The 25,757-nt window shown below is 54.4% G+C and overlaps 1 protein-coding gene across 2 annotated transcripts in view; it reads right to left on the minus strand.

The window, feature by feature from the left end:
• ARHGAP39 (Rho GTPase activating protein 39) overlaps positions 1 to 25,757 on the minus strand; it is a 552,999-nt gene that overhangs the window by 174,241 nt on the left and 353,001 nt on the right. Inside the window, exon 5 of one of the 2 annotated variants that reach the window (XM_073680056.1) lies at positions 15,885 to 15,971. The exons of the other annotated variant lie outside the window; for it this stretch is intronic. Coding sequence (XP_073536157.1) covers positions 15,885 to 15,971 — 87 coding nt within the window. The remainder of the gene's footprint in view (positions 1 to 15,884; positions 15,972 to 25,757) is intronic. 2 annotated transcript variants of the gene reach the window in all.

Genomic DNA, 25,757 nt, shown 5'->3' on the forward strand with positions numbered 1-25,757 from the left:
TATAGTAAGTGGTGACAGGTCTTTATCTCTCTATAGTAAGTGGTGACAAGTCTTTATCTCTCTATAGTAAGTGGTGACAGGTCTTTATCTCTCTATAGTAAGTGGTGACAGGTCTTTATCTCTCTATAGTAAGTGGTGACAAGTCTTTATCTCTCTATAGTAAGTGGTGACAGGTCTTTATCTCTCTATAGTAAGTGGTGACAGGTCTTTATCTCTATAGTAAGTGGTGACAGGTCTTTATCCCTCTATAGTAAGTGGTGACAGGTCTTTATCTCTCTACAGTAAGTGGTGGCAGGTCTTTATCTCTCTATAGTAAGTGGTGACAGGTCTTTATCTCTCTACAGTAAGTGGTGGCAGGTCTTTATCTCTCTATAGTAAGTGGTGACAGGTCTTTATCTCTCTACAGTAAGTGGTGACAGGTCTTTATCTCTATAGTAAGTGGTGACAGGTCTTTATCTCTCTACAGTAAGTGGTGACAGGTCTTTATCTCTATAGTAAGTGGTGGCAGGTCTTTATCTCTCTATAGTAAGTGGTGACAGGTCTTTATCTCTCTATAGTAAGTGGTGACAGGTCTTTATCTCTCTACAGTAAGTGGTGGCAGGTCTTTATCTCTCTATAGTAAGTGGTGACAGGTCTTTATCTCTCTACAGTAAGTGGTGACAGGTCTTTATCTCTATAGTAAGTGGTGACAGGTCTTTATCTCTCTATAGTAAGTGGTGACAGGTCTTTATCTCTCTATAGTAAGTGGTGGCAGGTCTTTATCTCTCTACAGTAAGTGGTGACAGGTCTTTATCTCTCTATAGTAAGTGGTGACAGGTCTTTATCTCTCTATAGTAAGTGGTGACAGGTCTTTATCTCTCTATAGTAAGTGGTGACAGGTCTTTATCTCTCTATAGTAAGTGGTGACAGGTCTTTATCTCTCTATAGTAAGTGGTGACAGGTCTTTATCTCTCTATAGTAAGTGGTGACAGGTCTTTATCTCTCTATAGTAAGTGGTGACAGGTCTTTATCTCTATAGTAAGTGGTGACAGGTCTTTATCCCTCTATAGTAAGTGGTGACAGGTCTTTATCTCTCTATAGTAAGTGGTGGCAGGTCTTTATCTCTCTATAGTAAGTGGTGACAGGTCTTTATCTCTCTATAGTAAGTGGTGACAGGTCTTTATCTCTCTATAGTAAGTGGTGACAGGTCTTTATCTCTCTATAGTAAGTGGTGGCAGGTCTTTATCTCTCTACAGTAAGTGGTGACAGGTCTTTATCTCTCTATAGTAAGTGGTGGCAGGTCTTTATCTCTCTACAGTAAGTGGTGACAGGTCTTTATCTCTCTACAGTAAGTGGTGACAGGTCTTTATCTCTCTACAGTAAGTGGTGACAGGTCTTTATCTCTCTATAGTAAGTGGTGACAGGTCTTTATCTCTCTATAGTAAGTGGTGGCAGGTCTTTATCTCTCTATAGTAAGTGGTGGCAGGTCTTTATCTCTCTATAGTAAGTGGTGGCAGGTCTTTATCTCTCTATAGTAAGTGGTGACAGGTCTTTATCTCTCTATAGTAAGTGGTGACAGGTCTTTATCTCTCTACAGTAAGTGGTGACAGGTCTTTATCTCTCTATAGTAAGTGGTGACAGGTCTTTATCTCTCTATAGTAAGTGGTGGCAGGTCTTTATCTCTCTATAGTAAGTGGTGACAGGTCTTTATCTCTCTATAGTAAGTGGTGACAGGTCTTTATCTCTCTATAGTAAGTGGTAACAGGTCTTTATCTCTCTATAGTAAGTGGTGACAGGTCTTTATCTCTCTATAGTAAGTGGTGACAGGTCTTTATCTCTCTATAGTAAGTGGTGACAGGTCTTTATCTCTCTATAGTAAGTGGTAACAGGTCTTTATCTCTCTATAGTAAGTGGTGACAGGTCGTTATCTCTCTATAGTAAGTGGTGGCAGGTCGTTATCTCTCTATAGTAAGTGGTGGCAGGTCGTTATCTCTCTATAGTAAGTGGTGGCAGGTCGTTATCTCTCTATAGTAAGTGGTGACAGGTCTTTATCTCTCTATAGTAAGTGGTGACAGGTCTTTTTCTCTCTATAGTAAGTGGTGGCAGGTCTTTATCTCTCTATAGTAAGTGGTGACAGGTCTTTATCTCTCTATAGTAAGTGGTGACAGGTCTTTATCTCTCTACAGTAAGTGGTGACAGGTCTTTTTCTCTCTATAGTAAGTGGTGACAGGTCTTTATCTCTCTATAGTAAGTGGTGGCAGGTCGTTATCTCTCTATAGTAAGTGGTGGCAGGTCGTTATCTCTCTATAGTAAGTGGTGGCAGGTCTTTATCTCTCTATAGTAAGTGGTGACAGGTCTTTATCCCTCTATAGTAAGTGGTGACAGGTCTTTATCTCTCTATAGTAAGTGGTGACAGGTCTTTATCCCTCTATAGTAAGTGGTGACAGGTCTTTATCTCTCTATAGTAAGTGGTGACAGGTCTTTATCTCTCTATAGTAAGTGGTGACAGGTCTTTATCCCTCTATAGTAAGTGGTGACAGGTCTTTATCTCTCTATAGTAAGTGGTGACAGGTCTTTATCTCTCTATAGTAAGTGGTGACAGGTCTTTATCTCTCTATAGTAAGTGGTGACAGGTCTTTATCCCTCTATAGTAAGTGGTGACAGGTCTTTATCTCTCTATAGTAAGTGGTGACAGGTCTTTATCCCTCTATAGTAAGTGGTGACAGGTCTTTATCTCTCTATAGTAAGTGGTGACAGGTCTTTATCTCTCTACAGTAAGTGGTGACAGGTCGTTATCTCTCTATAGTAAGTGGTGGCAGGTCTTTATCTCTCTATAGTAAGTGGTGGCAGGTCTTTATCTCTCTATAGTAAGTGGTGACAGGTCTTTATCTCTCTATAGTAAGTGGTGACAGGTCGTTATCTCTCTATAGTAAGTGGTGACAGGTCGTTATCTCTCTATAGTAAGTGGTGACAGGTCTTTATCTCTCTATAGTAAGTGGTGACAGGTCTTTATCTCTCTATAGTAAGTGGTGACAGGTCTTTATCTCTCTACAGTAAGTGGTGACAGGTCGTTATCTCTCTATAGTAAGTGGTGACAGGTCTTTATCTCTCTATAGTAAGTGGTGACAGGTCTTTATCTCTCTATAGTAAGTGGTGACAGGTCTTTATCTCTCTACAGTAAGTGGTGACAGGTCTTTATCTCTCTATAGTAAGTGGTGACAGGTCTTTATCTCTCTATAGTAAGTGGTGACAGGTCTTTATCTCTCTATAGTAAGTGGTGACAGGTCTTTATCTCTCTATAGTAAGTGGTGGCAGGTCTTTATCTCTCTATAGTAAGTGGTGACAGGTCTTTATCTCTCTACAGTAAGTGGTGACAGGTCTTTATCTCTCTATAGTAAGTGGTGACAGGTCTTTATCTCTCTATAGTAAGTGGTGACAGGTCTTTATCTCTCTATAGTAAGTGGTGGCAGGTCTTTATCTCTCTATAGTAAGTGGTGACAGGTCTTTATCTCTCTATAGTAAGTGGTGACAGGTCTTTATCTCTCTACAGTAAGTGGTGACAGGTCTTTATCTCTCTATAGTAAGTGGTGACAGGTCTTTATCTCTCTACAGTAAGTGGTGACAGGTCTTTATCTCTCTATAGTAAGTGGTGACAGGTCTTTATCTCTCTATAGTAAGTGGTGACAGGTCTTTATCTCTCTATAGTAAGTGGTGACAGGTCTTTATCTCTCTACAGTAAGTGGTGACAGGTCTTTATCTCTCTATAGTAAGTGGTGACAGGTCTTTATCTCTCTATAGTAAGTGGTGACAGGTCTTTATCTCTCTATAGTAAGTGGTGGCAGGTCTTTATCTCTCTACAGTAAGTGGTGACAGGTCTTTATCTCTCTATAGTAAGTGGTGACAGGTCTTTATCTCTCTATAGTAAGTGGTGACAGGTCTTTATCTCTCTATAGTAAGTGGTGGCAGGTCTTTATCTCTCTATAGTAAGTGGTGACAGGTCTTTATCTCTCTATAGTAAGTGGTGACAGGTCTTTATCTCTCTACAGTAAGTGGTGACAGGTCTTTATCTCTCTATAGTAAGTGGTGACAGGTCTTTATCTCTCTACAGTAAGTGGTGACAGGTCTTTATCTCTCTATAGTAAGTGGTGACAGGTCTTTATCCCTCTATAGTAAGTGGTGACAGGTCTTTATCTCTCTATAGTAAGTGGTGACAGGTCTTTATCTCTCTATAGTAAGTGGTGACAGGTCTTTATCCCTCTATAGTAAGTGGTGACAGGTCTTTATCTCTCTATAGTAAGTGGTGACAGGTCTTTATCTCTCTATAGTAAGTGGTGGCAGGTCTTTATCTCTCTATAGTAAGTGGTGACAGGTCTTTATCTCTCTACAGTAAGTGGTGACAGGTCTTTATCTCTCTATAGTAAGTGGTGACAGGTCTTTATCTCTCTATAGTAAGTGGTGACAGGTCTTTATCTCTCTACAGTAAGTGGTGACAGGTCTTTATCTCTCTATAGTAAGTGGTGACAGGTCTTTATCCCTCTATAGTAAGTGGTGACAGGTCTTTATCTCTCTACAGTAAGTGGTGACAGGTCTTTATCTCTCTATAGTAAGTGGTGACAGGTCTTTATCCCTCTATAGTAAGTGGTGACAGGTCTTTATCTCTCTATAGTAAGTGGTGACAGGTCTTTATCTCTCTACAGTAAGTGGTGACAGGTCTTTATCTCTCTATAGTAAGTGGTGACAGGTCTTTATCTCTCTATAGTAAGTGGTGACAGGTCTTTATCTCTCTATAGTAAGTGGTGACAGGTCTTTATCTCTCTATAGTAAGTGGTGACAGGTCTTTATCCCTCTATAGTAAGTGATGACAGGTCTTTATCTCTCTATAGTAAGTGGTGACAGGTCTTTATCTCTCTATAGTAAGTGGTGACAGGTCTTTATCTCTCTATAGTAAGTGGAGGCAGGTCTTTATCTCTCTATAGTAAGTGGTGACAGGTCTTTATCCCTCTATAGTAAGTGGTGACAGGTCTTTATCTCTCTATAGTAAGTGGTGACAGGTCTTTATCTCTCTATAGTAAGTGGTGGCAGGTCTTTATCTCTCTATAGTAAGTGGTGACAGGTCTTTATCTCTCTACAGTAAGTGGTGACAGGTCTTTATCTCTCTATAGTAAGTGGTGAGAGGTCTTTATCTCTCTCTATAGTAAGTGGTGGCAGGTCTTTATCTCTCTACAGTAAGTGGTGACAGGTCTTTATCTCTCTACAGTAAGTGGTGACAGGTCTTTATCTCTCTATAGTAAGTGGTGGCAGGTCTTTATCTCTCTATAGTAAGTGGTGACAGGTCTTTATCCCTCTATAGTAAGTGGTGACAGGTCTTTATCTCTCTACAGTAAGTGGTGACAGGTCTTTATCTCTCTATAGTAAGTGGTGACAGGTCTTTATCCCTCTATAGTAAGTGGTGACAGGTCTTTATCTCTCTATAGTAAGTGGTGACAGGTCTTTATCTCTCTACAGTAAGTGGTGACAGGTCTTTATCTCTCTATAGTAAGTGGTGGCAGGTCTTTATCTCTCTATAGTAAGTGGTGGCAGGTCTTTATCCCTCTATAGTAAGTGGTGACAGGTCTTTATCTCTCTACAGTAAGTGGTGACAGGTCTTTATCTCTCTATAGTAAGTGGTGACAGGTCTTTATCTCTCTATAGTAAGTGGTGACAGGTCTTTATCTCTCTATAGTAAGTGGTGGCAGGTCTTTATCTCTCTATAGTAAGTGGTGACAGGTCTTTATCTCTCTACAGTAAGTGGTGACAGGTCTTTATCTCTCTATAGTAAGTGGTGACAGGTCTTTATCTCTCTATAGTAAGTGGTGACAGGTCTTTATCTCTCTATAGTAAGTGGTGGCAGGTCTTTATCTCTCTATAGTAAGTGGTGACAGGTCTTTGTTTCGCTGCACCTTCCCTCTCTTCTGTTAAACATCATACAGGCATAACAGCTGAATTTTCAATGATGAAGGACATGTAAGTAACTATAATGGCGGTGTAACTCATGCTGAGTAGTGAGAGAAAGGAAGTTCCAGCTCGTATAGTGCTGAGAGAAACAGATGCAATTGTGTCTGACGAGGGCAGCACGACCGTGTTTTGTATAGTTCTTGTGTAAAAGGACAGCTACACTTTCATCACTGTGTAAGGTTTGCCCCTGCAGGGGTAAGTTGTGGCCACACACTATTTCCCCTGACAATCACAGAGGGCTTTGTATCTATTTATAAAGAGTTGTCTTCTTCTAACATGACCATGAAGTGTAGCCCCTGTGACTAATCGGCCCTGACCTTCAGATCCAGTCATTAATGCAGCAGGTTCTGTGGTGATACGTCTGGACAGCGGCTCCTTCAGGTCTCACTGAGGCTCAATCATCAATGGTGTTGTAAGGAAGTAATTCTGGATAGTGTGATGAGGAGACCGCCGCTGACCGCTACACGCGAGGCGAACGTCATGGCGTCTTGTGCTCCAGAATGATACTTTCTGCACATGGTGGACATCCCGTGCACTATTCCTCAGCACCATGTTTCGCCATTCTCCTGATCCTGAAGCTTCTGCTGATCACACAGCAGGACACGTGAGACTCCGGCCCCTGGTCCACAGACGCACGTGTCTCCCTGACAGCTGCCAGCGGGGTTAGAGGGGGGAGATGCGTGTGACGAGGACAGTTTATTCCGAGACCCTACACAAGTGATGCTGCTCAGGAATCAGCTCTCGGTCCCGCAGATTCACAAGGGGTTCAGTGGGATTTGGCTACGATGCTTTCTGAACCGCGAATCCTTCACCATAAGTCCACCGTCCACCCCACAGAGCACGGACATGCTGCCCTCCTCCTCCGCCACTGATCTGGAGGGTAACGTTCTGTTCATTTCACTCTGTGCCATCAAAATCAGCAGAACCAGAGAGCCAAATGTATAGAGGCCAACATGTAGGGGGCGCTGTGGCTATACTGGGACAGTGGGGGGACACATGTAGGGGGCGCTGTGGCTGTATTGGGGCAGTGGGGGGCAAATGTAGGGGGCGCTGTGGCTGTATTGGTAGTGGGGGACACATGTAGGGGGCGCTGTGGCTGTATTGGGGCAGTGGGGGGGCACATGTAGGGGGCGCTGTGGCTGTATTGGGGCAGTGGGGGGGCACATGTAGGGGGCGCTGTGGCTGTATTGAGGCAGTGGGGGGGCACATGTAGGGGGCGCTGTGGCTGTATTGGGGCAGTTGGGGGGCACAAGTAGGGGGCGCTGTGGCTGTATTGGGGCAGTGGGGGGCACATGTAGGGGGCGCTGTGGCTGTATTGGGGCAGTGGGGGGACACATGTAGGGGGCGCTGTGGCTGTATTGGGGCAGTGGGGGGGCACATGTAGGGGGCGCTGTTGCTGTATTGGTAGTGGGGGGGTACATGTAGGGGGCGCTGTGGCTGTATTGGGCCAGTGGGGGGCACATGTAGGGGGCGCTGTGGCTGTATTGGGGCAGTGGGGGGCACATGTAGGGGGCGCTGTGGCTGTATTGGGGCAATGGGGGGCACATGTAGGGGGCGCTGTGGCTGTATTGGGGCAGTGGCGGCACATGTAGGGGGCGCTGTGGCTGTATTGGTAGTGGGGGGACACATGTAGGGGGCGCTGTGGCTGTATTGGGGCAGTGTGGGGGCACATGTAGGGGGCGCTGTGGCTGTATTGGGGGGCACATGTAGGGGGCGCTGTGGCTGTATTGGGGCAGTGGGGGGGAACATGTAGGGGGCGCTGTGGCTGTATTGGGGCAGTGGGGGGGCACATGTAGGGGGCGCTGTGGCTGTATTGGCAGTGGGGGGGCACATGTAGGGAGCGCTGTGGCTGTATTGGCAGTGGGGGGGCACATGTAGGGGGCGCTGTTGCTGTATTGGTAGTGGGGGGCGCTGTGGCTGTATTGGGGCAGTGGGGGGCACATGTAGGGGGCGCTGTTGCTGTATTGGTAGTGGGGGGACACATGTAGGGGGCGCTGTGGCTGTATTGGGGCAGTGGGGGGGCACATGTAGGGAGCGCTGTGGCTGTATTGGCAGTGGGGGGGCACATGTAGGGAGCGCTGTGGCTGTATTGGCAGTGGGGGGGCACATGTAGGGAGCGCTGTGGCTGTATTGGCAGTGGGGGGGCACATGTAGGGGGCGCTGTTGCTGTATTGGTAGTGGGGGGACACTTGTAGGGGGCGCTGTGGCTGTATTGGGGCAGTGGGGGGCACATGTAGGGGGCGCTGTTGCTGTATTGGTAGTGGGGGGACACATGTAAGGGGCGCTGTGGCTGTATTGAGGCAGTGGGGGGCACATGTAGGGGGTGCTGTGGCTGTATTGGGGCAGTGGGCGGCACATGTAGGGGGCGCTGTGGCTGTATTCGTAGTGGGGGGACACATGTAGGGGGCGCTGTGGCTGTATTGGGGCAGTGGGGGGCACATGTAGGGGGCGCTGTGGCTGTATTGGGGCAGTGGGGGGACACATGTAGGGGGCGCTGTGGCTGTATTGGGGCAGTGGGGGGGCTCATGTAGGGGGCGCTGTTGCTGTATTGGTAGTGGGGGGGCTAATGTAGGGGGCGCTGTGGCTGTATTGGGGCAGTGGGGGGGCACATGTAGGGGGCGCTGTGGCTGTATTGGGGCAGTGGGGAGCACATGTAGGGGGCGCTGTGGCTGTATTGGGGCAGTGGGGGGGCACATGTAGGGGGCGCTGTGGCTGTATTGGTACTGGGGGGGCACATGTAGGGGGAGCTGTGGCTGTATTGGTAGTGGGGGGCACATGTAGGGGGCGCTGTGGCTGTATTGGGGCAGTGGGGGACACATGTAGGGGGCGCTGTGGCTGTACTGGGGTAGTGGGGGGGCTCATGTAGGGGGCGCTGTTGCTGTATTGGTAGTGGGGGGCACATGTAGGGGGAGCTGTGGCTGTATTGGGGCAGTGGGGGGCACATGTAGGGGGCACTGTGGCTGTATTGGGGCAGTGGGGGGCACATGTAGGGGGCGCTGTGGCTGTATTGGGGCAGTGGGGGCACATGTAAGGGGCGCTGTGGCTGTATTGGGGCAGTGGGGGGCACATGTAGGGGGCGCTGTGGCTGTATTGGGGCAGTGAGGGGCACATGTAGGGAGCGCTGTGGCTGTATTGGGGCAGTGGGGGGCACATTTAGGGAGCGCTGTGGCTGTATTGGGGCAGTGGGGGGCACATGTAGGGGGCGCTGTGGCTGTATTGGGGCAGTGGGGGCACATGTAGGGGGCGCTGTGGCTGTATTGGGGCAGTGGGGGCACATGTAGGGAGCGCTGTGGCTGTATTGGTAGTGGGGGGGCACATGTAGGGGGCGCTGTGGCTGTATTGGGGCAGTGGGGAGCACATGTAGGGGGCGCTGTGGCTGTACTGGGGTAGTGGGGGGGCTCGTGTAGGGGGCGCTGTTGCTGTATTGGTAGTGGGGGGGCACATGTAGGGGTGCTGTGGCTGTATTGGGGAAGTGGGGGGCACATGTACGGAGCGCTGTGGCTGTATTGGGGCAGTGGGGGGCACATGTAGGGGGCGCTGTGGCTGTATTGGGGCAGTGGGGGGCACATGTAGGGGGCGCTGTGGCTGTATTGGGGCAGTGGGGGCACATGTAGGGGGCGCTGTGGCTGTATTGGGGCAGTGGGGGGCACATGTAGGGGGCGCTGTGGCTGTATTGGGGCAGTGGGGGGCACATGTAGGGGGCGCTGTGGCTGTATTGGGGCAGTGGGGGAACATGTAGGGAGCGCTGTGGCTGTATTGGTAGTGGGGGGGCACATGTAGGGGGCGCTGTGGCTGTATTGGGGCAGTGGGGGCACATGTAGGAGGCGCTGTGGCTATATTGGGGAAGTGGGGGGCACATGTAGGGGGCGCTGTGGCTGTATTGGGGCAGTGGGGGGCACATGTAGGGGGTGCTGTGGCTGTATTGAGGCAGTGGGGGCACATGTAGTAGGGGGTGCTGTGGCTGTATTGAGGCAGTGGGGGCACATGTAGTAGGGGGTGCTGTGGCGGTATTGGGGCAGTGGGGGGCACATGTAGGGGGCGCTGTGGCTGTATTGGGGCAGTGGGGGGCACATGTAGGGGGTGCTGTGGCTGTATTGAGGCAGTGGGGGCACATGTAGTAGGGGGTGCTGTGGCGGTATTGGGGCAGTGGGGGGCACATGTAGGGGGCGCTGTGGCTGTATTGGTAGTGGGGGGGCACATGTAGGGGGCGCTGTGGCTGTATTGGGGCAGTGGGGGCACATGTAGGAGGCGCTGTGGCTATATTGGGGAAGTGGGGGCACATGTAGGGGGCGCTGTGGCTGTATTGGGGCAGTGGGGGGGCACATGTAGTAGGGGGTGCTGTGGCTGTATTGGGGCAGTGGGGGCACATGTAGGAGGCGCTGTGGCTATATTGGGGAAGTGGGGGCACATGTAGGGGGCGCTGTGGCTGTATTGGGGCAGTGGGGGGGCACATGTAGTAGGGGGCGCTGTGGCTGTATTGGGGCAGTGGGGGCACATGTAGGAGGCGCTGTGGCTATATTGGGGAAGTGGGGGCACATGTAGGGGGCGCTGTGGCTGTATTGGGGCAGTGGGGGGCACATGTAGGGGGCGCTGTGGCTGTATTGAGGCAGTGGGGGGCACATGTAGGGGGGCGCTGTGGCTGTATTGGGGCAGTGGGGGCACATGTAGGGGGCGCTGTGGCTATATTGGGGAAGTAGGGGGCGCTGTGGCTGTATTGGGGCAGTGGGGAGCACATGTAGTGGGCGCTGTGGCTATATTGGGGAAGTGGGGGGCACATGTAGGGGGCGCTGTGGCTGTATTGAGGCAGTGGGGGGGCACATGTAGGGGGCACTGTGGCTATATTGGGGAAGTGGGGGGCACATGTAGGGGGGCGCTGTTGCTGTATTGAGGCAGTGGGGGGGCACATGTAGGGGGCGCTGTGGCTGTATTGGGGCAGTGGGGGCACATGTAAGGGGCGCTGTGGCTGTATATGGGCAGTGGGGGGTACATGTAGGGGGCGCTGTGGCTGTATTGGGGCAGTGGGGGCCACATGTAGGGGGCGCTGTGGCTGTATTGGGGCAGTGGGGGCACATGTAGGGGGCGCTGTGGCTGTATTGGGGCAGTGGGGGGCACATGTAGGGGGCGCTGTGGCTGTATTGAGGCAGTGGGGGGCACATGTAGGGGGCGCTGTGGCTGTATTGGGGCAGTGGGGGGGCACATGTAGGGGGCGCTGTGGCTGTATTGGGGCAGTGGGGGGGCACATGTAGGGGGCGCTGTGGCTGTATTGGGGCAGTGGGGGGGCACATGTAGGGGGCGCTGTGGCTGTATTGAGGCAGAGGGGGGCACATGTAGTGGGCGCTGTGGCTGTATTGAGGCAGAGGGGGGCACATGAAGGGGGCGATGTGGCTGTATTGTGGTAGTGGGGGCACATGTAGGGGGCGCTGTGGCTGTATTGGGGCAGTGGGGGGCACATGTAGGGAGCGCTGTGGCTGTATTGGGGCAGTGGGGGGCACATGTAGGGGGTGCTGTGGCTGTATTGGGGCAGTGGGGGCACATGCAGGGGGCGCTGTGGCTGTATTGGGGCAGTGGGGGGCACATGTAGGGAGCGCTGTGGCTGTATTGGGGCAGTGGGGGGCACTTGTAGGGAGGTGCTGTGGCTGTATTGAGGTAGTGGGGGGGCACATGTAGTAGGGGGCGCTGTGGCTGTATTGGGGCAGTGGCGGCACATGTAGTAGGGGGCGCTGTTGCTGTATTGGTAGTGGGGGGCACATGTAGGGGGAACTGTGGCTGTATTGGGGCAGTGGGGGGGCACATGTAGTAGGGGGCGCTGTTGCTGTATTGGTAGTGGGGGGCACATGTAGGGGGCGCTGTGGCTGTACTGGGGTAGTGGGAGGGAACATGTAGGGGGCGCTGTGGCTGTATTGGGGCAGTGGGGGGCACTTGTAGGGTGGTGCTGTGGCTGTATTGGGGTAGTGGGGGGGCACATGTAGTAGGGGGCGCTGTGGCTGTATTGGGGCAGTGGCGGCACATGTAGGGGGAACTGTGGCAGTATTGGGGCAGTGGCGGCACATGTAGGGGGAACTGTGGCTGTATTGAGGCAGTGGGGGGGCACATGTAGTAGGGGGCGCTGTTGCTGTATTGGTAGTGGGGGGCACATGTAGGGGGCGCTGTGGCTGTACTGGGGTAGTGGGAGGGAACATGTAGGGGGCGCTGTGGCTGTATTGGGGCAGTGGGGGGCACTTGTAGGGTGGTGCTGTGGCTGTATTGGGGTAGTGGGGGGGCACATGTAGTAGGGGGCGCTGTGGCAGTATTGGGGCAGTGGGGGGCACATGTAGGGAGCGCTGTGGCTGTATTGGGGCAGTGGGGGGCACATGTAGGGGGTGCTGTGGCTGTATTGGGGCAGTGGGGGCACATGTAGGGGGCGCTGTGGCTGTATTGGGGCAGTGGGGGGCACATGTAGGGGGTGCTGTGGCTGTATTGGGGCAGTGGCGGCACATGTAGGGGGAACTGTGGCAGTATTGGGGCAGTGGCGGCACATGTAGGGGGAGCTGTGGCTGTATTGAGGCAGAGGGGGGCACATGTAGGGGGCGCTGTGGCTGTATTGAGGCAGTGGGGGGCACTTGTAGGGTGGTGCTGTGGCTGTATTGGGGTAGTGGGGGGGCACATGTAGTAGGGGGCACTGTGGCAGTATTGGGGCAGTGGGGGCACATGTAGGGGGCGCTGTGGCTGTATTGGGGCAGTGGGGGGCACTTGTAGGGAGGTGCTGTGGCTGTATTGAGGTAGTGGGGGGGCACATGTAGTAGGGGGCGCTGTGGCTGTATTGGGGCAGTGGCGGCACATGTAGGGGGAACTGTGGCTGTATTGGGGCAGTGGGGGGGCACATGTAGTAGGGGGCGCTGTTGCTGTATTGGTAGTGGGGGGCACATGTAGGGGGCGCTGTGGCTGTACTGGGGTAGTGGGAGGGAACATGTAGGGGGCGCTGTGGCTGTATTGGGGCAGTGGGGGGCACTTGTAGGGTGGTGCTGTGGCTGTATTGGGGTAGTGGGGGGGCACATGTAGTAGGGGGCGCTGTGGCTGTATTGGGGCAGTGGCGGCACATGTAGGGGGAACTGTGGCAGTATTGGGGCAGTGGCGGCACATGTAGGGGGAGCTGTGGCTGTATTGAGGCAGAGGGGGGCACATGTAGGGGGCGCTGTGGCTGTATTGAGGCAGTGGGGGGCACTTGTAGGGTGGTGCTGTGGCTGTATTGGGGTAGTGGGGGGGCACATGTAGTAGGGGGCGCTGTGGCAGTATTGGGGCAGTGGGGGCACATGTAGGGGGCGCTGTGGCTGTATTGGGGCAGTGGGGGGCACTTGTAGGGAGGTGCTGTGGCTGTATTGAGGTAGTGGGGGGGCACATGTAGTAGGGGGCGCTGTGGCTGTATTGGGGCAGTGGGGGGCACATGTAGGGGGTGCTGTGGCTGTATTGGGGCAGTGGGGGCACATGCAGGGGGCGCTGTGGCTGTATTGGGGCAGTGGGGGGCACATGTAGGGGGTGCTGTGGCTGTATTGGGGCAGTGGGGGCACATGTAGGGGGCGCTGTGGCTGTATTGGGGCAGTGGGGGGCACATGTAGGGGGTGCTGTGGCTGTATTGGGGCAGTGGCGGCACATGTAGGGGGAACTGTGGCAGTATTGGGGCAGTGGCGGCACATGTAGGGGGAGCTGTGGCTGTATTGAGGCAGAGGGGGGCACATGTAGGGGGCGCTGTGGCTGTATTGAGGCAGTGGGGGGCACTTGTAGGGTGGTGCTGTGGCTGTATTGGGGTAGTGGGGGGGCACATGTAGTAGGGGGCGCTGTGGCAGTATTGGGGCAGTGGGGGCACATGTAGGGGGCGCTGTGGCTGTATTGGGGCAGTGGGGGGCACTTGTAGGGAGGTGCTGTGGCTGTATTGAGGTAGTGGGGGGGCACATGTAGTAGGGGGCGCTGTGGCTGTATTGGGGCAGTGGCGGCACATGTAGGGGGAACTGTGGCTGTATTGGGGCAGTGGGGGGGCACATGTAGTAGGGGGCGCTGTTGCTGTATTGGTAGTGGGGGGCACATGTAGGGGGCGCTGTGGCTGTACTGGGGTAGTGGGAGGGAACATGTAGGGGGCGCTGTGGCTGTATTGGGGCAGTGGGGGGCACTTGTAGGGTGGTGCTGTGGCTGTATTGGGGTAGTGGGGGGGCACATGTAGTAGGGGGCGCTGTGGCTGTATTGGGGCAGTGGCGGCACATGTAGGGGGAACTGTGGCAGTATTGGGGCAGTGGCGGCACATGTAGGGGGAACTGTGGCAGTATTGGGGCAGTGGCGGCACATGTAGGGGGAGCTGTGGCTGTATTGAGGCAGAGGGGGGCACATGTAGGGGGCGCTGTGGCTGTATTGAGGCAGTGGGGGGCACTTGTAGGGTGGTGCTGTGGCTGTATTGGGGTAGTGGGGGGGCACATGTAGTAGGGGGCGCTGTGGCAGTATTGGGGCAGTGGCGGCACATGTAGGGGGCGCTGTGGCTGTATTGGGCAGGGCAGCTCATTACTATCACACTTCAGTAGTGAGGGCACCTGCTTTTTCCACCTTCTCGACGTCTTTTCACATCAATGTCTCCTTTCTCCACTACACGTCAGTGGGGGTCACGGCCCGGACCCTCCTTTCTCGCTTACTTCATCCATCCCACATTAGTGTAAATCCCGTGGATCTCTAGGAGGAGTCCGGACGGCTAAGCCAGCAAGCCGCCGGCTGGATGCATTTCCACGTCATCGCAGCCCCACCCTCCGACACCTTCATTTACCACTACCCCTGAGTCTGTCGGGGGCAATGGTGCAACTCTAGGGGTTCACAAACCTTCTCCAGCCCTGGAGACACAGGAGACCGTTCACATGTTGAGGTTTGGTGCAGAGTGCACATGACAGCAGCTACGTACCTGTGCTCCGCAGACGATGCTGTGCTCCGCGGAGGCTGCTGGGGAACATTACCCCCTCCTCCATCACCCCCTCCTCCATCACCCGCCCACGGCGTCCATGTGTGACAATACGCGGCTGTGTACAGGTGTTAATAGGCGGTGCTATTATCTGGACAGAGGGGCTGCAGACGCACGGTGAGGATGAGGAGGACAGCGGCAGAGGACGGATTAGATGTGGTTTAGTAGAAAACAGTCACTGACCAGAGGACACTACAATATCTCCTTGGTCCCCGGGTGTGGACGGCGTATGTACGAGACCCCTCATGCACTTCGCCCAAAGAATCAGAGCAGGCAACTTCTATTAAAGGGGTCTCCTACTGACCGAAAACATTAACAGGTCGTCTAGTGTTATAAAAAAAAAAAATAGAAATGATGACTGCGCCAACCAGATGTTACAGGTCATGATTGGCTGCAGCCAAATGACCGCTGCTTCCAATCACGAGCTTTAGCAGCGCTGTAATATTGGGACGGCGCAGACCATGGGAGCGGCCTGGGCTGGATCATCGGGGGTCACAGCGGTGGGCATGTCTCCCATGAAAAAGAATCTTGTGCTTGGCGGTCCAGATGGCTGTCCCTGTGGCGCGGTGATGCCAGGGCGGACACCTCGCTTTCCCATGGCAGCAGTTTTGGCACTAGCTGCAGGTGCGGTGGGGCCGGGGGTCTCCCTGCGCCACATATGTTCTTGCACTGAGCTGAACAATGTGCTCAAAAATGTCATTGAGAGGATGATGCCAACTAATATAGGTGACCCCGCCGGACCGAGGAGCAGCAGATCTACTACACGGGGCGGTGGGGGGCACACGCGGGGGGAGATTTCATGGCGTCTGGTCATGTAGATTGGACTACGGACAGGTCTCTAGTTCAGGGTGATAGAGAAGAGACACATAAAGCCGGAGGGGTTATTCTAAAGGGTGCAGCCACTACAGACAGCGCTCTGCCCTACCATCGCGCTCTGCCCTACCATTGTGCTCCTCCATGTACGGCTTTGGTTTCTTTCTCACTTTGGGATTCCTCCTTCTCTCCAGAAGTTCTCTTATGTGATGATTCACTGGGGAACAAACAGAATGATGAAGACACAAAGGTGGAGACAACATGGCAGACACAGGAAACCCGAACAAAGCCCCTGTGTAAGCGCACCACCGGCTCCTGGAAGCAGGAACCGTGAGAAAACCCGCAGGGAGGCGGTGTGCCCACCCCAGGGATTAGATACAGGGGACACTACATCATCCACCACACCAGGCATGTGAGGTGCTAACCTGAGAGCTAACAGGAATCCAGCAGAACTGTGAGGGACCCCGCAGGGAGGCGGTGTACCCACCCCAGGGATTAGATACAGGGGACACTACATCACCCACCACACCAGGCATGTGAGGAGCTAACCTGAGAGCTAACAGGAATCCAGCAGAACTGTGAGGGACCCCGCAGGGAGGCGGTGTATCCACCCCAGGGATTAGATACAGGGGACACTACATCACCCACCACACCAGGCATGTGAGGTGCTAACCTGAGAGCTAACAGGAATCCAGCAGAACTGTGAGGGACCCCGCAGGGAGGCGATGTATCCACCCCAGGGATTAGATACAGGGGACACTACATCATCCACCACACCAGGCATGTGAGGTGCTAACCTGAGATCTAACAGGAATCCAGCAGAACTGTGAGGGACCCCGCAGGGAGGCGGTGTATCCACCCCAGGGATTAGATACAGGGGACACTACATCACCCACCACACCAGACATGTGAGGTTCTAACCTGAGAGCTAACAGGAATCCAGCAGAACTGTGAGGGATCCCGCAGGGAGGCGGTGTATCAACCCCAGGGATTAGATACAGGGGACACTACATCACCCACCACACCAGGCATGTGAGGTGCTAACCTGAGAGCTAACAGGAATCCAGCAGAACTGTGAGGGACCCCGCAGGGAGGCGGTGTATCCACCCCAGGGATTAGATACAGGGGACACTACATCACCCACCACACCAGGCATGTGAGGAGCTAACCTGAGAGCTAACAGGAATCCAGCAGAACTGTGAGGGACCCCGCAGGGAGGCGGTGTATCCACCCCAGGGAATAGATAAAGGGGACACTACATCACCCACCACACCAGGCATGTGAGGTGCTAACCTGACAGCTAACAGGAATCCAGCAGAACTGTGAGGGACCCCGCAGGGAGGCGGTGTGCCCACCCCAGGGATTAGATACAGGGGACACTACATCACCCACCACACCAGACATGTGAGGTTCTAACCTGAGAGCTAACAGGAATCCAGCAGAACTGTGAGGGATCCCGCAGGGAGGCGGTGTATCAACCCCAGGGATTAGATACAGGGGACACTACATCACCCACCACACCAGGCATGTGAGGTGCTAACCTGAGAGCTAACAGGAATCCAGCAGAACTGTGAGGGATCCCGCAGGGAGGCGGTGTATCAACTCCAGGGATTAGATACAGGGGACACTACATCACCCACCACACCAGGCATGTGAGGTGCTAACCTGAGAGCTAACAGGAATCCAGCAGAACTGTGAGGGACCCCGCAGGGAGGCGGTGTGCCCACCCCAGGGATTAGATACAGGGGACACTACATCACCCACCACACCAGGCATGTGAGGTGCTAACCTGAGAGCTAACAGGAATCCAGCAGAACTGTGAGGGATCCCGCAGGGAGGTGGTGTATCCACCCCAGGGATTAGATACAGGGGACACTACATCACCCACCACACCAGGCATGTGAGGTTCTAACCTGAGAGCTAACAGGAATCCAGCAGAACTGTGAGGGATCCCGCAGGGAGGCGGTGTATCAACCCCAGGGATTAGATACAGGGGACACTACATCACCCACCACACCAGGCATGTGAGATGCTAACCTGAGAGCTAACAGGAATCCAGCAGAACTGTGAGGGATCCCGCAGGGAGGCGGTGTACCCACCCCAGGGATTAGATACAGGGGACACTACATCACCCACCACACCAGGCATGTGAGGTGCTAACCTGAGAGCTAACAGGAATCCAGCAGAACTGTGAGGGATCCCGCAGGGAGGCGGTGTACCCACCCCAGGGATTAGATACAGGGGACACTACATCACCCACCACACCAGGCATGTGAGGTTCTAACCTGAGAGATAACAGGAATCCAGCAGAAGGGATCCCGCAGGGAGGCGGTGTATCAACCCCAGGGATTAGATACAGGGGACACTACATCACCCACCACACCAGGCATCTGAGATGCTAACCTGAGAGCTAACAGGAATCCAGCAGAACTGTGAGCGACCCCGCAGGGAGGTGGTGTATCCACCCCAGGGATTAGATACAGGGGACACTACATCACCCACCACACCAGGCATGTGAGGTTCTAACCTGAGAGCTAACAGGAATCCAGCAGAACTGTGAGTGATCCCGCAGGGAGGCGGTGTATCAACCCCAGGGATTAGATACAGGGGACACTACATCACCCACGACACCAGGCATGTGAGATGCTGACCTGAGAGCTAACAGGAATCCAGCAGAACTGTGAGGGATCCCGCAGGGAGGCGGTGTACCCACCCCAGGGATTAGATACAGGGGACACTACATCACCCACCACACCAGGCATGTGAGGTGCTAACAGGAATCCAGCAGAACTGTGACGGATCCCGCAGGGAGGCGGTGTACCCACCCCAGGGATTAGATACAGGGGACACTACATCACCCACCACACCAGGCATGTGAGGTTCTAACCTGAGAGCTAACAGGAATCCAGCAGAACTGTGAGGGATCCCGCAGGGAGGCGGTGTATCAACCCCAGGGATTAGATACAGGGGACACTACATCACCCACCACACCAGGCATGTGAGGTGCTAACCTGAGAGCTAACAGGAATCCAGCAGAACTGTGAGGGATTCCGCAGGGAGGCGGTGTATCCACCCCAGGAATTAGATACAGGGGACACTACATCACCCACCACACCAGGCATGTGAGGGGCTAACCTGAGAGCTAACCGGAATCCAGCAGAACAGTGAGGGATCCCGAGGGAGGCGGTGTACCCACCCCAGGGATTAGATACAGGGGACACTACATCACCCACCACACCAGGCAAGTGAGGTGCTAACCTGAGAGCTAACAGGAATCCAGCAGAACTGTGAGGGATCCCGCAGGGAGGTGGTGTACCCACCCCAGGGATTAGATACAGGGGACACTACATCACCCACCACACCAGGCATGTGAGGAGCTAACCTGAGAGCTAACAGGAATCCAGCAGAACTGTGACGGATCCCGCAGGGAGGCGGTGTGCCCACCCCAGGGATTAGATACAGGGGACACTACATCACCCACCACACCAGGCATGTAAGGTGCTAACCTGAGAACTAACAGGAATCCAGCAGAACTGTGAGCGACCCCGCAGGGAGGCGGTGTGCCCATCCCAGGGATTAGATACAGGGGACACTACATCACCCACCACACCAGGCATGTGAGGTGCTAACCTGAGAGCTAACAGGAATCCAGCAGAACTGTGAGGGATCCCGCAGGGAGGCGGTGTGCCCATCCCAGGGATTAGATACAGGGGACACTACATCACCCACCACACCAGGCATGTGAGATGCTAACCTGAGAGCTAACAGGAATCCAGCAGAACTGTGAGGGATCCCGCAGGGAGGTGGTGTATCCACCCCAGGGATTAGATACAGGGGACACTACATCACCCACCACACCAGGCATGTGAGGTTCTAACCTGAGAGCTAACAGGAATCCAGCAGAACTGTGAGGGATCCCGCAGGGAGGCGGTGTATCAACCCCAGGGATTAGATACAGGGGACACTACATCACCCACGACACCAGGCATGTGAGATGCTAACCTGAGAGCTAACAGGAATCCAGCAGAACTGTGAGGGATCCCGCAGGGAGGCGGTGTACCCACCCCAGGGATTAGATACAGGGGACACTACATCACCCACCACACCAGGCATGTGAGGTGCTAACAGGAATCCAGCAGAACTGTGACGGATCCCGCAGGGAGGCGGTGTACCCACCCCAGGGATTAGATACAGGGGACACTACATCACCCACCACACCAGGCATGTGAGGTTCTAACCTGAGAGCTAACAGGAATCCAGCAGAACTGTGAGGGATCCCGCAGGGAGGCGGTGTATCAACCCCAGGGATTAGATACAGGGGACACTACATCACCCACCACACCAGGCATGTGAGGTGCTAACCTGAGAGCTAACAGGAATTCAGCAGAACTGTGAGGGATTCCGCAGGGAGGTGGTGTATCCACCCCAGGAATTAGATACAGGGGACACTACATCACCCACCACACCAGGCATGTGAGGTGCTAACCTGAGAGCTAACAGGAATCCAGCAGAACTGTGAGGGATCCCGCAGGGAGGCGGTGTACCCACCCCAGGGATTAGATACAGGGGACACTACATCACCCACCACACCAGGCATGTGAGGAGCTAACCTGAGAGCTAACAGGAATCCAGCAGAACTGTGACGGATCCCGCAGGGAGGCGGTGTGCCCACCCCAGGGATTAGATACAGGGGACACTACATCACCCACCACACCAGGCATGTAAGGTGCTAACCTGAGAACTAACAGGAATCCAGCAGAACTGTGAGCGACCCCGCAGGGAGGCGGTGTGCCCATCCAAGGGATTAGATACAGGGGACACTACATCACCCACCACACCAGGCATGTGAGGTGCTAACCTGAGAGCTAACAGGAATCCAGCAGAACTGTGAGGGATCCCGCAGGGAGGCGGTGTGCCCATCCCAGGGATTAGATACAGGGGACACTACATCACCCACCACACCAGGCATGTGAGGTGCTAACCTGAGAGCTAACAGGAATACAGTAGAACTGTGAGGGATCCCGCAGGGAGGCGGTGTACCCATCCCAGGGATTAGATATAGGGGACACTACATCACCCACCACACCAGGCATGTGAGGTGCTAACCTGAGAGCTAACAGGAATCCAGCAGAACTGTGAGGGATCCAGCAGGGAGGCGGTGTACCCACCCCTGGGATTAGATACAGGGGACACTACGTCACCCACCACACCAGGCATGTGAGGTGCTAACCTGAGAGCTAACAGGAATCCAGCAGAACTGTGAGGGATCCCGCAGGGAGGCGGTGTATCAACCCCAGGGATTAGATACAGGGGACACTACATCACCCACCACACCAGGCATGTGAGGTGCTAACCTGAGAGCTAACAGGAATCCAGCAGAACTGTGAGGGACCCCACAGGGAGGCGGTGTATCCACCCCAGGGATTAGATACAGGGGACACTACATCACCCACCACACCAGGCATGTGAGGTGCTAACCTGAGAGCTAACAGGAATCCAGCAGAACTGTGAGGGATCCCGTAGGGAGGCGGTGTCCCCACCCCAGGGATTAGATACAGGGGACACTACATCACCCACCACACCAGGCATGTGAGGAGCTAACCTGAGAGCTAACAGGAATCCAGCAGAACTGTGAGGGGCCCCGCAGGGAGGCGGTGTATCCACCCCAGGGATTAGATACAGGGGACACTACATCACCCACAACACCAGGCATGTGAGGTGCTAACCTGAGAGCTAACAGGAATCCAGCAGAACTGTGAGGGACCCCGCAGGGAGGCGGTGTGCCCACCCCAGGGATTAGATACAGGGGACACTACATCACCCACCACACCAGGCATGTGAGGTTCTAACCTGAGAGCTAACAGGAATCCAGCAGAACTGTCAGGGATCCCGCAGGGAGGTGGTGTATCCACCCCAGGGATTAGATACAGGGGACACTACATCACCCACCACACCAGGCATGTGAGGTTCTAAACTGAGAGCTAACAGGAATCCAGCAGAACTGTGAGGGATCCCGCAGGGAGGCGGTGTATCAACCCCAGGGATTAGATACAGGGGACACTACATCACCCACCACACCAGGCATGTGAGGTGCTAACCTGAGAGCTAACAGGAATCCAGCAGAACTGTGAGGGATCCCGCAGGGAGGCGGTGTACCCACCCCAGGGATTAGATACAGGGGACACTACATCACCCACCACACCAGGCATGTGAGGTTCAAACCTGAGAGCTAACAGGAATCCAGCAGAAGGGATCCCGCAGGGAGGCGGTGTATCAACCCCAGGGATTAGATACAGGGGACACTACATCACCCACCACACCAGGCATGTGAGATGCTAACCTGAGAGCTAACAGGAATCCAGCAGAACTGTGAGCGACCCCGCAGGGAGGTGGTGTATCCACCCCAGGGATTAGATACAGGGGACACTACATCACCCACCACACCAGGCATGTGAGGTTCTAACCTGAGAGCTAACAGGAATCCAGCAGAACTGTGAGGGATCCCGCAGGGAGGCGGTGTATCAACCCCAGGGATTAGATACAGGGGACACTACATCACCCACGACACCAGGCATGTGAGATGCTGACCTGAGAGCTAACAGGAATCCAGCAGAACTGTGAGGGATCCCGCAGGGAGGCGGTGTACCCACCCCAGGGATTAGATACAGGGGACACTACATCACCCACCACACCAGGCATGTGAGGTGCTAACAGGAATCCAGCAGAACTGTGACGGATCCCGCAGGGAGGCGGTGTACCCACCCCAGGGATTAGATACAGGGGACACTACATCACCCACCACACCAGGCATGTGAGGTTCTAACCTGAGAGCTAACAGGAATCCAGCAGAACTGTGAGGGATCCCGCAGGGAGGCGGTGTATCAACCCCAGGGATTAGATACAGGGGACACTACATCACCCACCACACCAGGCATGTGAGGTGCTAACCTGAGAGCTAACAGGAATCCAGCAGAACTGTGAGGGATTCCGCAGGGAGGCGGTGTATCCACCCCAGGAATTAGATACAGGGGACACTACATCACCCACCACACCAGGCATGTGAGGGGCTAACCTGAGAGCTAACCGGAATCCAGCAGAACAGTGAGGGATCCCGAGGGAGGCGGTGTACCCACCCCAGGGATTAGATACAGGGGACACTACATCACCCACCACACCAGGCAAGTGAGGTGCTAACCTGAGAGCTAACAGGAATCCAGCAGAACTGTGAGGGATCCCGCAGGGAGGTGGTGTACCCACCCCAGGGATTAGATACAGGGGACACTACATCACCCACCACACCAGGCATGTGAGGAGCTAACCTGAGAGCTAACAGGAATCCAGCAGAAATGTGACGGATCCCGCAGGGAGGCGGTGTGCCCACCCCAGGGATTAGATACAGGGGACACTACATCACCCACCACACCAGGCATGTAAGGTGCTAACCTGAGAACTAACAGGAATCCAGCAGAACTGTGAGCGACCCCGCAGGGAGGCGGTGTGCCCATCCCAGGGATTAGATACAGGGGACACTACATCACCCACCACACCAGGCATGTGAGGTGCTAACCTGAGAGCTAACAGGAATCCAGCAGAACTGTGAGGGATCCCGCAGGGAGGCGGTGTGCCCATCCCAGGGATTAGATACAGGGGACACTACATCACCCACCACACCAGGCATGTGAGATGCTAACCTGAGAGCTAACAGGAATCCAGCAGAACTGTGAGGGATCCCGCAGGGAGGTGGTGTATCCACCCCAGGGATTAGATACAGGGGACACTACATCACCCACCACACCAGGCATGTGAGGTTCTAACCTGAGAGCTAACAGGAATCCAGCAGAACTGTGAGGGATCCCGCAGGGAGGCGGTGTATCAACCCCAGGGATTAGATACAGGGGACACTACATCACCCACGACACCAGGCATGTGAGATGCTAACCTGAGAGCTAACAGGAATCCAGCAGAACTGTGAGGGATCCCGCAGGGAGGCGGTGTACCCACCCCAGGGATTAGATACAGGGGACACTACATCACCCACCACACCAGGCATGTGAGGTGCTAACAGGAATCCAGCAGAACTGTGACGGATCCCGCAGGGAGGCGGTGTACCCACCCCAGGGATTAGATACAGGGGACACTACATCACCCACCACACCAGGCATGTGAGGTTCTAACCTGAGAGCTAACAGGAATCCAGCAGAACTGTGAGGGATCCCGCAGGGAGGCGGTGTATCAACCCCAGGGATTAGATACAGGGGACACTACATCACCCACCACACCAGGCATGTGAGGTGCTAACCTGAGAGCTAACAGGAATCCAGCAGAACTGTGAGGGATTCCGCAGGGAGGTGGTGTATCCACCCTAGGAATTAGATACAGGGGACACTACATCACCCACCACACCAGGCATGTGAGGTGCTAACCTGAGAGCTAACAGGAATCCAGCAGAACTGTGAGGGATCCCGCAGGGAGGCGGTGTACCCACCCCAGGGATTAGATACAGGGGACACTACATCACCCACCACACCAGGCATGTGAGGTGCTAACCTGAGAGCTAACAGGAATCCAGCAGAACTGTGACGGATCCCGCAGGGAGGCGGTGTGCCCACCCCAGGGATTAGATACAGGGGACACTACATCACCCACCACACCAGGCATGTAAGGTGCTAACCTGAGAACTAACAGGAATCCAGCAGAACTGTGAGCGACCCCGCAGGGAGGCGGTGTGCCCATCCCAGGGATTAGATACAGGGGACACTACATCACCCACCACACCAGGCATGTGAGGTGCTAACCTGAGAGCTAACAGGAATCCAGCAGAACTGTGAGGGATCCCGCAGGGAGGCGGTGTGCCCATCCCAGGGATTAGATACAGGGGACACTACATCACCCACCACACCAGGCATGTGAGGTGCTAACCTGAGAGCTAACAGGAATCCAGTAGAACTGTGAGGGATCCCGCAGGGAGGCGGTGTACCCATCCCAGGGATTAGATATAGGGGACACTACATCACCCACCACACCAGGCATGTGAGGTGCTAACCTGAGAGCTAACAGGAATCCAGCAGAACTGTGAGGGATCCAGCAGGGAGGCGGTGTACCCACCCCTGGGATTAGATACAGGGGACACTACGTCACCCACCACACCAGGCATGTGAGGTGCTAACCTGAGAGCTAACAGGAATCCAGAAGAACCGTGAGGGATCCCGCAGGGAGGCGGTGTATCAACCCCAGGGATTAGATACAGGGGACACTACATCACCCACCACACCAGGCATGTGAGGTGCTAACCTGAGAGCTAACAGGAATCCAGCAGAACTGTGAGGGACCCCGCAGGGAGGCGGTGTATCCACCCCAGGGATTAGATACAGGGGACACTACATCACCCACCACACCAGGCATGTGAGGTGCTAACCTGAGAGCTAACAGGAATCCAGCAGAACTGTGAGGGATCCCGTAGGGAGGCGGTGTCCCCACCCCAGGGATTAGATACAGGGGACACTACATCACCCACCACACCAGGCATGTGAGGAGCTAACCTGAGAGCTAACAGGAATCCAGCAGAACTGTGAGGGGCCCCGCAGGGAGGCGGTGTATCCACCCCAGGGATTAGATACAGGGGACACTACATCACCCACCACACCAGGCATGTGAGGAGCTAACCTGAGAACTAACAGGAATCCAGCAGAACTGTGACGGATCCCGCAGGGAGGCGGTGTGCCCATCCCAGGGATTAGATACAGGGGACACTACATCACCCACCACACCGGGCATGTGAGGTGCTAACCTGAGAGCTAACAGGAATCCAGCAGAACTGTGAGGGATCCCGCAGGGAGGCGGTGTGCCCATCCCAGGGATTAGATACAGGGGACACTACATCACCCACCACACCAGGCATGTGAGGTGCTAACCTGAGAGCTAACAGGAATCCAGCAGAACTGTGAGGGATCCCGCAGGGAGGCGGTGTACCCACCCCAGGGATTAGATACAGGGGACACTACAT

The sequence above is a fragment of the Phyllobates terribilis genome, unplaced genomic scaffold (genome assembly GCF_046119375.1).
Source record: "Phyllobates terribilis strain yellow unplaced genomic scaffold, ASM4611937v1 Scaffold_4__5_contigs__length_816908805, whole genome shotgun sequence".
NCBI classification, from domain to species: Eukaryota; Metazoa; Chordata; class Amphibia; order Anura; family Dendrobatidae; genus Phyllobates; species Phyllobates terribilis.